At 36.8% G+C, this 14,097-nt stretch overlaps 1 protein-coding gene across 6 annotated transcripts in view; it reads left to right on the top strand.

Moving 5' to 3' along the window:
• The window catches only part of TMEM232 (transmembrane protein 232), a 302,946-nt gene extending 289,326 nt beyond the window's left edge, over positions 1-13,620 (top strand). For all 6 annotated transcript variants that reach the window (XM_059175633.1, XM_059175632.1, XM_059175637.1 and 3 more), the window contains 3 exons: positions 2,275-2,368; positions 4,246-5,105; positions 5,335-13,620. In XM_059175633.1, the coding sequence (XP_059031616.1) occupies positions 2,275-2,368; positions 4,246-4,437 (286 nt within the window). In that variant the 3' untranslated portion in view covers positions 4,438-5,105; positions 5,335-13,620. The remainder of the gene's footprint in view (positions 1-2,274; positions 2,369-4,245; positions 5,106-5,334) is intronic.
• Positions 13,621-14,097: the final 477 nt, after the last annotated feature.

Genomic DNA, 14,097 nt, shown 5'->3' with positions numbered 1-14,097 from the left:
GTAAGAGAGAGAGAGAGAGAGAGAGAGAGAGAGAATGCACAGGCAGGAGGAGGAGAAGAGGGAGAAGAAGACTTCACACTGAGCAGGGAACCTGATGCAGGGCTTGATCCCAGGACCTGATCATGACCTGAGCTGAAGGCAGCCGCTTAACCAACTGAGCCACCTAGGCACCTCTTATGTATTTTTTTTTTTTTTTTTGTAGCATTTAGCACAATTCTTTGAATGTTAGAAGTACCCAAAATTTTATTAAATGAATATAGTTAACCCAAGTATCAGCTCCCAGTTGTCCCCCAGTTTCCCAGCATTCTAGGATTGTATTTTCCTTCAATATTTTAATATAATGGCACAGGTCCCTATTGTATATGCAGTGGAAAGCCCATTGCTCTTCTGCCCCTCAGTGCTTCCGAATCTCAGGAGTTGGGAGAGGGGTCCATATATGTTCCCTGCTACCTACCACTTCTTTTCCTTTTGAACTCCTGCTATTAGCTTCATTCTGTGACTTGTCTCCTGAGACTGCCATCCTCTTTTCCTGTTCCACTGACAAGAAAGTGCTATCTGGTAGACTCCTGCTGATTGTCTGGAGTGTAAAGGGGATGAAATCATTTCAGACTTATTCATCCAATAATTCAGCAAACATACAAACATTGAGTGTTTTGTAGCACTGTGGTGGGCACGGGGAATACCAATGATAACCAAACAAATGGAAATTCCCACATTCATGTAGCTCATACTCAAGTAAGAAAAACAAAACTCCCACAGATGCACATATGAATATAAAATTACAACTGAGGTAAGCGTGATGAAGGAAAGGCCCATGGTAGATTGATAACTACGGCAATGGCTTGAACAGAGAGCAGAAGGATAAGTGCGCATTAGCCAGACCTGTGGCAGAGAGAGTTGGGGGATATGGGCACTGAAGTAAGGATGACAGCACATGCAAACAAACAATAGCAGGGTGAAGCAAGGTACACTGCAGCAACTATAAAAAAGCCCATTGCTAGGGATGCACACCTGGGCCAAGAAGAGAGAGGAGTGAGTCTGGAGAAAACAAGCAAAGTCACTTTACCAAGGGCACAGTCTTCTTCAGACTTCTTTAACAACAAATGGGATCTTAATTCTAAAGTTAATTGAGAGTTAGTGAACAGTTCAAAGCAGGAGATTGACATATACCATTTGTATTTTGAAAAACAACAACAAAACCTCTGGCTACTATATATAGACAAGAACTAAAAGGGTGAGGCATAATGGATGTTAGGGATTCCTAAAAGGAAGTATCGGTCCAGGTGAAAGATGATGGCTTAGAGTAGGGAAATGATGGTAGAGATGAAGATAAATGGTAAGATTTGAGAAGTACAATGCAAGAGAACCTAGTGATATGTGGGAAGCATAGGATGTCAAAAATATAAAGTTTGCTAAAAATGGTATAGGCAGCAAATTGAAAAAAAAAAAAATACGTGTCCAACGCTGCAGTCTTAAAAAGTAATCAGACTTTTGAATATGGGAAATTTTCATGAGCTATATCTCTTCTTAGCCTCTTGCCTAAGAGTTTTTCTTTATACCTACTTACTTCCCTTTAAAACCACATTTTATACCATCATTTTGTTGCTTTACATATTTCTAGACTCACAATCATTTCTTCATAATAACTTTAACATAATACACCTATTAAGTGGACAGTTTAGCAGTAAATCTCCACTACTTTAGGGCCTAGATTTGCACTGCCAACACTTCTGTTGAACTGTTGCTAAACTGTCTGCCACAGTTTCACCCTTAGCACTGAAAAGACCTTGGGGATGTACTGAAATCAAACTTTTTTTTTTTTTTTAAAGTATATCTTAGACCAAATTCTTAGACTAAGACTTTCACCAGAACTTCCACAGTCACAAAGTTGTGTGTGACTGTGGTTACTTTCATCTCCCTATTGAGTCAAATTATTTCAGGCTTCTTTTAACCCTTCATATCCTAACATCTCCTGTTATTGAACAGATGTAGTATTTATACCTCCTAGAAGAAAATTAATTTTTTTTTATTATTTTCTAGTTCTCATACTATATATATTTGTATTCCCTACCCTTCAAAAATATCAGTTTAGGTATCCCAAAATGGCTTACAGAAACTAATATAATTAGTTTACAAAGAACAGAATAACTGAAGTACTTAATGTTAACAGGTAGAATCAAAATGCTTAGTATGAAATGACTTCCAAATCCATACATTTCTTGGAGAAGGAGTATCTATACCTAATATTGGATTTCTTCTTGTGCTCTTTTGAAGGGAACATCCTTTTGTCTCAGAACTTCCCCTGTTTTCTTACCCGGATTTCTTCACCAGGGCTGATGAAGAGTTGGCAAGAATCATTGACCATCATGTAAGACTGAATTCCTTAAATTAGCAACAAAAGCTTTGTTCTTTAAAGGCACTTTGAATTAGAAAGTATAGTTCTGAGACTGAGACATTAACACGTGGAACTTAAAAATAAGGCCATGATTGGACTTTGCCAAACTTAATTATATCTTACTGTGCTATCTATATACTGTACTGCCTTTATTGGGTTACAGCAAATTTGGCTTTCTGTCATTTGTGAAATACTAGCTCCATCCTGTTTCCTGAATTAGTACTGATTTCTTGGGACAAAGATCTGATTATTTAACACTGATGTCTTTTAAACAGTGTAGTTTTTGTAACAGAACAACAATCTTTTGACTCAATTTTTGATGACCATTCTTTACCCTTGAAATATAAGATGGGCTTTAATCACTTTATTCTCAATATGACTTAAACAAGCAGTGACCATAGATATTATCCACTTATGACACTTCAATTCACTGGGCTATATTTAGATGATGATTTCTTAGGAAATCATTTTATAACTGTTTCTTTTTAGGAGTAGAGTTGGAATAGGAGAAAAAGTATTTTCTGTTTTTCTTATAATACAGTATGGACTAAATAACATATAGAATGTGTTTAAGTTCTTAAGAATTAGACTTCTGTTGATTTTTCACAATGTAAAGATCAAGGTCATGAAGTACACTGAAATCTCTCATATAAGGTAGTTCAGTTGTTTTTGTTTATAGATACTGTAATTATTATACCAACCACCACTTTATGCTACAACGTAAGATCAATAGTTTTGTCAAACAGAGTAGTATTCAGTTTTATGACAAAAATTATGTCACAGATGGCTACATAGTTATCAAGGTAACTTTGTATTTAAAAATTTAACTGGGAATAAGAAAAGTGAATATGATTTTATTAAACTTTTTGTTTAATATTAACTCTGTTAATATTAACTCTGTTTAAAAAAAAACTTACTGTCTTTGGAAGGCTTCCTAATTGACTAATTAGTCCTGCTTATTAGTATCTATATACCCCAAATAATAGTTATAATCCAGCACTAGTATATAGTAATTTGTAAGTTAACTGATAGGTCATTAAGCGTTGTCTGGTTGTCTGTGAGTATGGATGGGCTGAGGATAACAAAATAAATAAGCAAGGGTATGAAGTATCTTTTGCAATTTCATGCTAAGGGTCATTCTGTCCTGAACTATTTTACCCAGCTTGAAGACAGATTACCACCTCTTTCTCCACTTCCTTCATTAAAGATAGTAGAAAGGAAGTAGGGTCCTCATGATGATGATGTTTGGTTGGTTTGCAGTCCTTATTTCCAACTACTGAATCCTATAACTTTTGCTCCCACATAATGCTGTTACTGTCAATAACTGACATGTTTCATGGAGATGAATCCCTTAGAAGTCTTTGTATTTGTCTGTTGCAGAATCAGCATTTGTCTGCCCATCAATTTCATATTCTATCCCATATATAATCACAATTTTGCCTTTCACCTTAATTTGTTTTTTCTTTTTGTTTTGCTTTGGCTTGATTTTTCATTTTATGATTCCATGCTATCATGTAAATACCAATATTGATTAAGAAGTGAAATTCCTTTGTAATATAAAAATGTAAACCCTATTGTCTCTTCTTTTTAATGGTTTATTATTATTAAAAACTTTAAGAGCGAATATGGTTTCTTTTGTTTTGTGGAGGGGAGTGAGACTTACATAATTTCTAATAGAGGGCTTGCATATTTTTCCAGTTATTTTGGGGTTTAAATTCTTCAAGAATATCTATGAGAAAAACTGAGAAGATAATTGGATATGGAATCTGCATTTTGAAAAGATAAACTGATATATTTATTCATTTTTTCATGAAAAATCATATGTAAATGACACTTTCCCTCTCTGACAGTGGCAGAAAGAGCTGAAGATTCGACAGAAAGAAGATGCAATATGTGAGGCCCAAGAACGTAAAGACAAAGAGTTAAAGGAAAAAAATCATTTCAGAGAAATTATGAAGAGAAGAGAAGAGAAACTACACAAGCAAACCAAACCCTATGAGCTTCCTCCTAGGACTGAAGTAATTTCATTAGAAATAAGATAACCCCCAAATTGAAGTCCATATGCCAGAAATTGCATGAAAGAGAGCAAGATAGCTAGATGTTAGGAAAAACTTCTAATTAACTAGAAGCCATTTCTTCAGAGTTGTTATCCTGGTGCAGACTCTTTAATAGTTTTATCTTCGTCCTAAATTAGCAGCTCTTAATCACATTTGAGTGAAGTGATTTTACTAGTTAAACATTTTCAAGAGTATGTCTAGAGCTCTTCCTAATTGACTTTTTTCTTTTGATCATACAGCATCTTTAATGATTCTCGGAGTATTGATTTTCAGTGGACCATTAGAAGGAAATGGATTGTAAATTATTAATGAGTCACATTTAAGAATTATTCCTTGAAAATAGAATGAGCACCAACTGATACTCCTATGTTAACTATTATTACAAATAAAAGAAGTAAGGCACCTGGTTGGATTTGTATTTCATAGTCAATGCCGCATCCAACTCTAGGTCAGAAACTTGAATTCAGTGAAGTACAGTAGATAAATAAATCTAGGCAGGCCATTCATCTCAGGATGATTTGGTCTTTGGTGGATACCAAAGGAGACCCCTGAGTGACGGTGGTTTTACCTTGCCAGATGAGTTTATAAGGGTGAATCTTGATGGTCCTAGAAGGTAACAGGAACACTTACCAGAGGGAGTCAGCCAATTACAGGTGATTTTTTTTATATAATTTTTTATTTTTTATAAACATATATTTTTATCCCCAGGGGTACAGGTCTGTGAATCACCAGGTTTACACACTTCACAGCACTCACCAAAACACATACCCTCCCCAATGTCCATAATCCCACCCCCTTCTCCCAAACCCCCTCCCCCCAGCAACCCTCAGTTTGTTTTGTGAGATTAAGAATCACTTATGGTTTGTCTCCCTCCCAATACAGGTGATTTTTAAAAGGCACTTCACTTCCTCTGAAACTCTCAATCTATAGGTTGGGTTGGGGTTCCCATGATGGCTTACACCTCTTTCTGAAAATCACAGATAATAACCACACCTCTATTTCTTGATACTCAAGGGACAGTTACTTTATTAGGGATGTTAAACTCAAATGACTACCAGGTTAGGAAGGTAACAGAACTCAGCAAAATGAGCTATGGAATACCTTCCCTATCTAAAAAAAGTTCCCAGCACTTGGCTATACTCATCAAGGTATGTCCAGTAGTATAGCATCATACAATCTTCCAAGAAGGAGCTCTTAAATAGGATTGTTTTTTAAAATAAAAGCTGTTAAATTTTAAAATACTGGCAATTAATTTTTTAAAAAGAATCACATAATTTGGGATTGAATTTGTGACCAATATTATGTGAATATACAGCATCATTCTTTAAGATAACAATAATATGTAAAAGAAAAATGAGAGGTTTGAGGAAGGTTCTTTTTATTATGATTCTCTATAAGGCTGTTTCAAATCTATGTGGCTCTTCCCAAATATTTTGTGTCATCCTTGTTTCCTTTTACAGAGATTTAGTTCTCAGAAATAATATCTTCCAGTGTACCTTTCCAAATACCTACATTAATCTGTGCTTTCTTCGTATATGAAAAGAAATCTCTCCTACAGAGGCCAGCCAGTCCCCTTTCCCTGAGTTTCATCACTTTGAAAATCTTGCTTCGTCAGCTATTTACTCTCCTCCTTGAAGGAACTCCTTATTACTCACTCCTACTCACAGATGTCTCCATTTTCTACCATCCTTCCATTCAAAGCCCTTTCTCCTTAAGTCCCACAGCGATAGCAGCCTTACCAGACTGCTCTTTTAAGTCATAACCTTTCTGACAGGTTGTGAAAGAGGGAACCATTGGGCTGTGAGTTGTGGGGAAGGGTCTCTGGACATCTCATTGCTACTTATAAGAATGTCAGCAAATTCTGCTGTTTCAGAACCACTTTCATACAATCCTGGTGCTTCCAGTTTCTATAATATTCTAGTGTTCTGGGGCATGGATTAGTTTGCCTTAAGTCTTCCTGCAGACTTAGGTTTATTTATTCATTTTTCTGTTCTGCTTAGTCTGCTCCCACTGTTCACCTGCTTTCCAATTTCCACATTTTCCTTAGTATTTTCAATGTACTGTCCTATTTTCTCCTTATGGATTCATGCCTTTAAAAAAATTAATTCTTGGGGTGCCTGGGTGGCTCAGTGGGTTAAAGCCTCTGCCTTTGGCTCAGGTCATGATCCCAGGATCCTGGGATCGAGCCCCGCATCGGGCTCTCTGCTCAGCGGGGAGCCTGCTTCCCTTCCTCTCTCTCTACCTGTATCTCTGTCTACTTGTAATCTCTGTCAAATAAATAAATAAAACCTTAAAAAAAATCTTTATAAAAAAATAAAAAAAAGTAATTCTTTTTCTATCATAGTAGTAGAGATTTCTAAGGGAGCAAAGACAAAACAATGTATGTATACACATATACATAAGGAGAAAGAGATGATTAGTCAGAATGTTTATACCTTTATTCTTAAATTATTTTATGAAATTCTTTATTCTTAGCCTTTAAAATTCTTACAGTCTGACAACACACATCTCTCTTGGTCTTCCTCCTATACCTGGATTAGTAGAAAAGGCTGGGGCTTATAGATCTGGGTTCACATTCTAACTATGCTCCCTGGTACCCACGAAACATTGGGTATGTCACCAAAACTACTGCAGCTTCAGTTTACTCACTTATAAAATGGGTACCATTTGTGTAAAGAGTGGCACCAGTCAGAAACTAATCAGGAAAACAGGAATGTGTCAGTCATTTTAAGAGAGAGTTTAATGTAAGGAATTACTTTCAAAGTGTTAGAGACTTGAGAAAATGAAAAGGAAACATAGAAACAATACCAAGTGCAAGAAATCGGTACCACCCCCATGGCCAGGGCATCAGAAGGAAAGAGGGCTGGATTATTAGACTCTAGAAGCAGTGGAGACAAGTTGCATAAGGTGGGATCCAGCCCTCTGTCAGGAAGGCGCTGCCCTGCTGCTGCTGGGACCTCTGACAGGGCACAATAAGGCAGTCTGGGGGCACAGAGGAAAAAAGGAAACAAGAACAAATTGTCTGTGGCTCAAATCATGCTGCCAGGAAGAGCAAGAAAAATGGGAAGAATCAGGGCCATCTTTTGCCATCCTGGAGCTTTTCCTCTGATGCTCCTGTCCCCCACATCATAAAGCAGATGGAAGGGTAGGTTTGGGGCTGAAAGGCACTTGTTAAATAACTAGAAAAAATATGTAGTGCAATGCTTAGAACATATTAACTACATGCAATACAAATTAATCCAACCCCTTTTATCTTCTGCATTTTTGGCCTTCTTTTCTACAAACTTTCCCCAGACCCTTCCTCTCCTCAAAAAAGGAGCTTGAAAGAAAGCATCACCTTTTAAGTTAATGTAAAGCAAGTTTATTATCATTTATCTTTATAACTAACCCTTAATTCTTTCAGTAAGTACTTCACCTAACACAAGCTTAACTGGAACTCTTTTGTAATTTACTTTCATATTGATTTTGTCTCACAATTCACAAAGTGTTCTCCGAGTCCCAGCCTGGGCTGGGCACCAGGTGGTTCTCTCAGTGACTCTTGTGTGTTTAGGTTATGGTTTCTGGGCCGTGGTTGCTTGTTTTCCCAGTCTCCCTGCTTCAAGTTGGTAAGAGGAAAAAGGAGAATGATAAATATATACCATGTCTTATTAACTCTCTGCAGCTCTTACTCATCTTTAAGTGCTTCTACTGCTTGGAAGCGTTAACTTCTCTAGCTCTAAATCCCTTTCTACCCCAAACTCATTTCCATGACTCGTTCCTATGCTACTTTCACTCTATGTATACATTTATTTTGAAAGAGTAAACCCAGGTCTTCCTACATTCATTTACTATGCATTCTCTATAGATTTCTGTTAGCAACTCCCAAAGCAGCAGCTTGTTCACATCAACTACCTAATTAACATTATACCTTACTGAGAATGAAATATTTATAGGAATTTTAGCCAGTTTTACTAGGGCATTAAAAATTAAAAGATAGGGACGCCTGGGTGGCTCAGTTGGTTAAGCAGCTGCCTTCGGCTCAGGTCATGATCCCAGCGTCCTGGGATGGAGTCCCACATCGGGCTCCTTGCTCGGCGGGGAGCCTGCTTCTCCCTCTGCCTCTGCCTGCCATTCTGTCTGCCTGTGCTCGCTCTCTCTCTCTCTCTGATAAATAAATAAAAATCTTTAATAAAAAGAAATTAAAAGATATATATTAAGGGACAAAAGAGAGAAAAGATAAATAGTAAATAAATTCTGAGTAACATAAGATGAACGTAAGCATTTCCCCTAGTGCAATTTAATAAAGATAAATCAAAAGATTTGGAAAGGTTTGTGGAATGCCAAAGAGAAGTTTAGGGAAGAAAATACCCCAAATAAATGTCTCTACTCTGACATTACTGAGTGGGTGTTTGGGGACATGAAGTAGTAGTAGACAAAATAACTCACAATGGTAGAAACTCTACCTAATGTGTACCAACTATAATTCAAATAATTGATTCTTCTGCTCTTACCAGTAAAAATGCTCTCTTGGACATATGACTCTAACTGTCGACTAGTTGATTATGAGTGACCGTTCTCACTTTAAAATTTTTTTTTTAATATTTTATTTATTTATTTGAGAGAGAGACAGTGAGAGAGAGCATGAGCAAGGAGAAGGTCAGAGAGAGAAGCAGACTCCCCATGGAGCTGGGAACCCGATGCGGGACTCGATCCCGGGAATCCAGGATCATGACCTGAGCCGAAGGCAGTCGTCCAACCAACTGAGCCCCCAGGCTATATCAATAAATCCAAAGAAAGATACCGTATATAACTAGTAAACACAGTTCCTTCTTTTCATATACCACCATCCCACCACTGTCCATACCACATGGTCCTATAGCAAGGTTTACAGTAGAGGCACTTTCGACATTTTAAGTTGGATAATTATTTTAATGGAAATTGGGCCTTTTGCACATTTTCAGCTATTTAACGGTATCTTTGGTATCTACCTGCAAGATATAAGTCATACGCCTTGCCTTCCCCCCTCCCCATCCCGATCAGTTCAGACTACCAAAAGTACCTCTGGGAATAAAATTGCTCCTGGTTGGGAATGACTGGCTTATAGTTTCACTAACCTTGAGTTCCAAATTCCAAATTTAACTTATTGGTGATTGTTTTTCAGGTTTCTTTCAAATTCTGTCCAGCTGTTTACACATGAAGCTCTTACTTTTGGTCAGCAGGTGACTCCCACTTAAAATTACCATAGGTCTCATGAAGCCACTTCATTCCTCCTCACATCTCCATTTGCTGAAGTGAAAATACGAACAAGAGGGCCCTTATTTGTTTTATATGTCATTAACTGGTGATATTTATCACATTTCCTGTGGGCTAAACACAAGTGAAGGCAGGAAGCCATGAAAACCTGCTTTGCCAATGCCTGTATAGAAAAGACATGCCTATAATAAATTCCTCCCACACTGTACTTCACAGCCCTAGGCTGGCCACTTAAGACCTCAAGTATTTGTAAGTCTCCTTGTACTAATTCTAGGTATTTTTCTCTGACATATAGGATGTGTTTGGAAATTTAGAGCAAAACTCATTTTAAATTATCTTCTATAAATTCACATATTTATATAGTTTTGCAAATTTGTTGATTTGGTGACTTTGGAGCTACATGCATTTTTCATAGTGACATAGATTTCAAGGATAATTTGGCTCTAATGTTATTCAAGCCCACTTTTTCCTCCAATCATTCTAGCTAAGGGACCTATTTACATAATACCTAGTGCCTTGTTATTTTTTTATTCCTGCTTCATTGGAAAGCCAAGAGTAAACAAAAACAAATGCATTTCCAAATCACTTTTTAATTGGAAAATCTTTGTGGTATTTCACTTTCTAGTGAAATTTCCCAAGCCTATTCTATCCTGGAAAAGGCAGGGTGTTTTTTTTTTTTCTTATGAATTAAAGCACATGGTAGAGGTTAAGCATTTCAGAACCATGAGTGCAACTTTTTTTATTATCTGTATATATTCTAACATCTACTTTTTATTATTATTATGTTAGTAACTGTACAGTACTTCATTCATTTTTGGTGTAGTGTTCCATGATTCATTGTTTGTGTATAACACCAGTGCTCATAGCAATACATGCCCTCCTTAATACCTATCACTGGGCCAACTCATTCCCCCACTCTCTTCCCCTCTGAAACCCTCAGGGTGTTTCCCAGAGTCCATAGTCTCTTATGGTTCATCTTCCCCTCTGATTTCCCTCACTTCATTTTTCCTTTCCTTGTCCTAATGTCCTCCATGCTATTCCATATGTTCCACATATAAATGAAACCATAGGATAATTGTCTTTCTAAGCTTTATTTAGTTCACTTAGCATAATCCCCTCCAGCTCCATCCATATCGATGCAAAAGTTGGGTATTCATCCTTTCTGATGGCCGAGTAATATTCCAGCATATATATGGACCACAACTTCTTTATCCATTCCTCTGTTGAAGGGCATCTCAGGTCCTTCCAAATTTTGGCTATTGTGGACATTGCTGCTATGAACATTGGGGTGCATTTGGCCCTTCTGTTCACTACCTCTGTATCCTTGGGGTAAATCCCTAGTAGTGCAATTTCTGGGTCATAGGGTAGCTCTATTTTTAATGTCTTGAGAAACCTTCATACTGTTTTCTAAAGTGGCTGTACCAACTTGTGTTATACCAATAGTGTAAGAGGGTTCCTCTTATACAAAGACTACTAGCAATCCAGTGATGCCATGACTATTTACTCTCAAGTTTCCTCTCAAAGACATTCATTTCATGTCACTGGAAAACGGAGTTTGAGTAAATGCTAAATTCCCAGGAAGACTGAACATTGGTAGCTTCCTGATAGGCCCAGGCAACCAAAAGCCAAAGAAAGAGAAATAAAATGCTGAGAAGTCATCTTTCATTTAAGTTAGCCATCAGTCATTCCCCATGCCTGGTTTAAGGAGAAGGGTGAAAATAAGCTTACAACCTAGCTATTTAATTACCAAATAATAAAGGTTTGAAGTTCCTTGAAGGAAAACTCGAGAGTCCATTACAACCTTTGGGGCCAACACAGATGAAATCAACACTCATGAAAACAGGGAAATGATAAGGAGGAATGAAATAGCTCATAAGATGTTAAGTGTTAGTGCTTACAATCAATAATCTAGTGCTCTCATTTTACAGATGAGAAAACTGAGCACTGGTAGTTCACCAAGCTAAAGATAAGATATTTATTATTTCACTGAATACAACAAAACTATGAAGCAGGTAAAATAATGTCCATTGAATCCTGAGGTAAAAGGGGCTTTTAAAAGTAATGTGCAACAATGTCACTTAGGTCTGTGAGCTCTAATGACCACACTACACTTCCTTAGAGATTTGGAAAAACAGTAGCAATCAAGAGTCTTACCTGAAAACCAATTCTGTTTATGATACCATTCTGAGGCTCTCTCTCCAAACACAACATGCCACTTATGAATACACACTAACAATATAGAAGAAAAACCACAAGTATATAAAGTTGAATTGTAATAAAGTTTTTGATGAGTTCTCAAAAGAATTAAAAAGTTAAAATTCTTAAAAAGTTTGACAATTCATAAAATAGGCAGTGAAGTCATGATTGTTTTAAATATTCATTCAAGAGCAAGTAACAATATGCTACTCTGTACTTATCCCATTGTACAGTTATTATTATGATTGTGTGGAAAAAATAAATTGTATTTGGGAAGAGAGGTGTAGACAATAGAAAAAGTTTTGATTGTGCCACTTCTGTGTTCTGTGTAGAGTCACTCAATTCAGGCAAATGGATGTTTTCTTGCCTATTCCTTGACTCTATTTTATTGACATATTGTATTTGTCAACTAAGTATTATTTGAACTTTGAAGAAAATAAGTTTTTAAAACATATTTTTGTACCACATCTTCCTTATCCATTCATCTATCAATGGACACTTAGGTTGTTTCTATATCTTGGCTATTGTAAACAGTACGACAGTAAACATAGAGGTGCATATATCTTTTGGAAATAGTGTTTTCATTTTCCTTGGGTAAATACCCAGCAATAGAATTAATGGATCTTATGGTTATTTACTTTAATTTCTTGAGGAACCTCCAGAAGGGAGGTGAGTGGAGTGATGGGCGAAATAGGTGAAGGTGAGTGGGAGGCAAAGGCTTCCAGTTAGGGAATGAGTAAATCATGGGAATAAAAGGCACAGCATAGGGAATATAGTTAATGATACTGTAATAGTGTTGTATGGTGACAGATGGCACTTAAGGTTTCTGGTGAGCACAGAATGATGTATAGAGAAGTTGAGTTACTATGTTGTACACCTGAAAATTAACGTGTCATTGTATGTCAATTATACACATGAAGACAATTTAAAGAAAAGGATTTTGGTAATAGCTGCAACTAGATATAAGGCTCAAGTGATTCAAAAGGCAAACCTTGGATTTTAACTCAGATTTCCTAGTTCTTAATCTTATGTCTTGTACACTTGTACATCAATATAATGCAGGTAATTTTAAGCACCACCATACCTCACAAGAACACTGATGGCTATATTTTAAATGTGCCTGTGAAAAGTGAAATGGAGTATTAATCCAAGGTTGTAGATGCAGAACTGTCTGTTCCTCCAGGGACAGCAAAATAGCTTTTAGAAGGTAAAGTAGGCATTAAAACCTGGATTTACAAAGGTGGTCTTATTTCTTTACCATTTGCTATGATTCTAAAGCTTGTATTTCCTGTTTACTTTCCTCCTTAAAATTACTCTAGATAACCAAGTAGCACAGCAACAATTTTAAAGGACAATAGGAAAGCCAGTGAATGTGGGGATGGTGATGAAGAAGAGAAAGATAATAAGGAGGAGGAAAATGATAAAACCAATATGCACTGAATCTTTGTTTTACTATGGACCAAATACTGTGTTAAGGCTTCTCATTTAATTATTAGTTTTTCACAACTCAGGACAAATGTGTAATTATCTCTTCTTATAGATAAGGAATTAAGGCTTAGAGAGGTCAGTTAACTTGTTCGTGGTTGCACAGCTACTCTAAGTGGGCCTTCTGAACTTATGCGATTCCCAGACCTGTGTTCTTAAGCAATGTGCTACAGTGAATCTGCAATTATATCAGCATGTTAAGACTAAAAATGGTGACAGTCACAATAATGATGAGGAGAAGGAGAATAAACTTCTTGAGAGCCAAGATAATTGTATTCTTACTCAATGATGTTATTGCTCAGAACTTATAACAGTGTCTAGTCCCCAGCAAGTTCTCAATATATGTGTTTCTGGAATAACTGAGTGGATGGATGTATGAACGAATAGATGGGTGGATGAACAAATGAATGGATGACTTGAAGGAGGGTTTAAAATATTTCTATAAAACTAAAAAGCTCATTTAGAGAAGTATGTTCATTTAACAGCAGTGAGTGAGTACCCCTTCACAACCCCTGTTGTGCCGTGGATGCAGTGGCAGGTGTACTCTCATGGAGATTGCCATTTGCTTGCTGGCTTCTGTGTCTATTACAAATGCAAAAGGCTTGCACATCATAGATAACATACAAAACAAATGCAGTTTAACCCCATTGTAACTGATATCAAAGGCAGTATTTATATTACTAGAGTTAGGGCACAGTGGAGAAAATTCTATGAGAAAAAAGAACCATTCCC

The sequence above is a fragment of the Mustela lutreola genome, chromosome 5, assembly GCF_030435805.1.
Source record: "Mustela lutreola isolate mMusLut2 chromosome 5, mMusLut2.pri, whole genome shotgun sequence".
Taxonomy (NCBI): domain Eukaryota; kingdom Metazoa; phylum Chordata; class Mammalia; order Carnivora; family Mustelidae; genus Mustela; species Mustela lutreola.
Note: the sequence above shows the minus strand (reverse complement) of the source record. Positions and strands in the feature narration are given on the sequence as shown.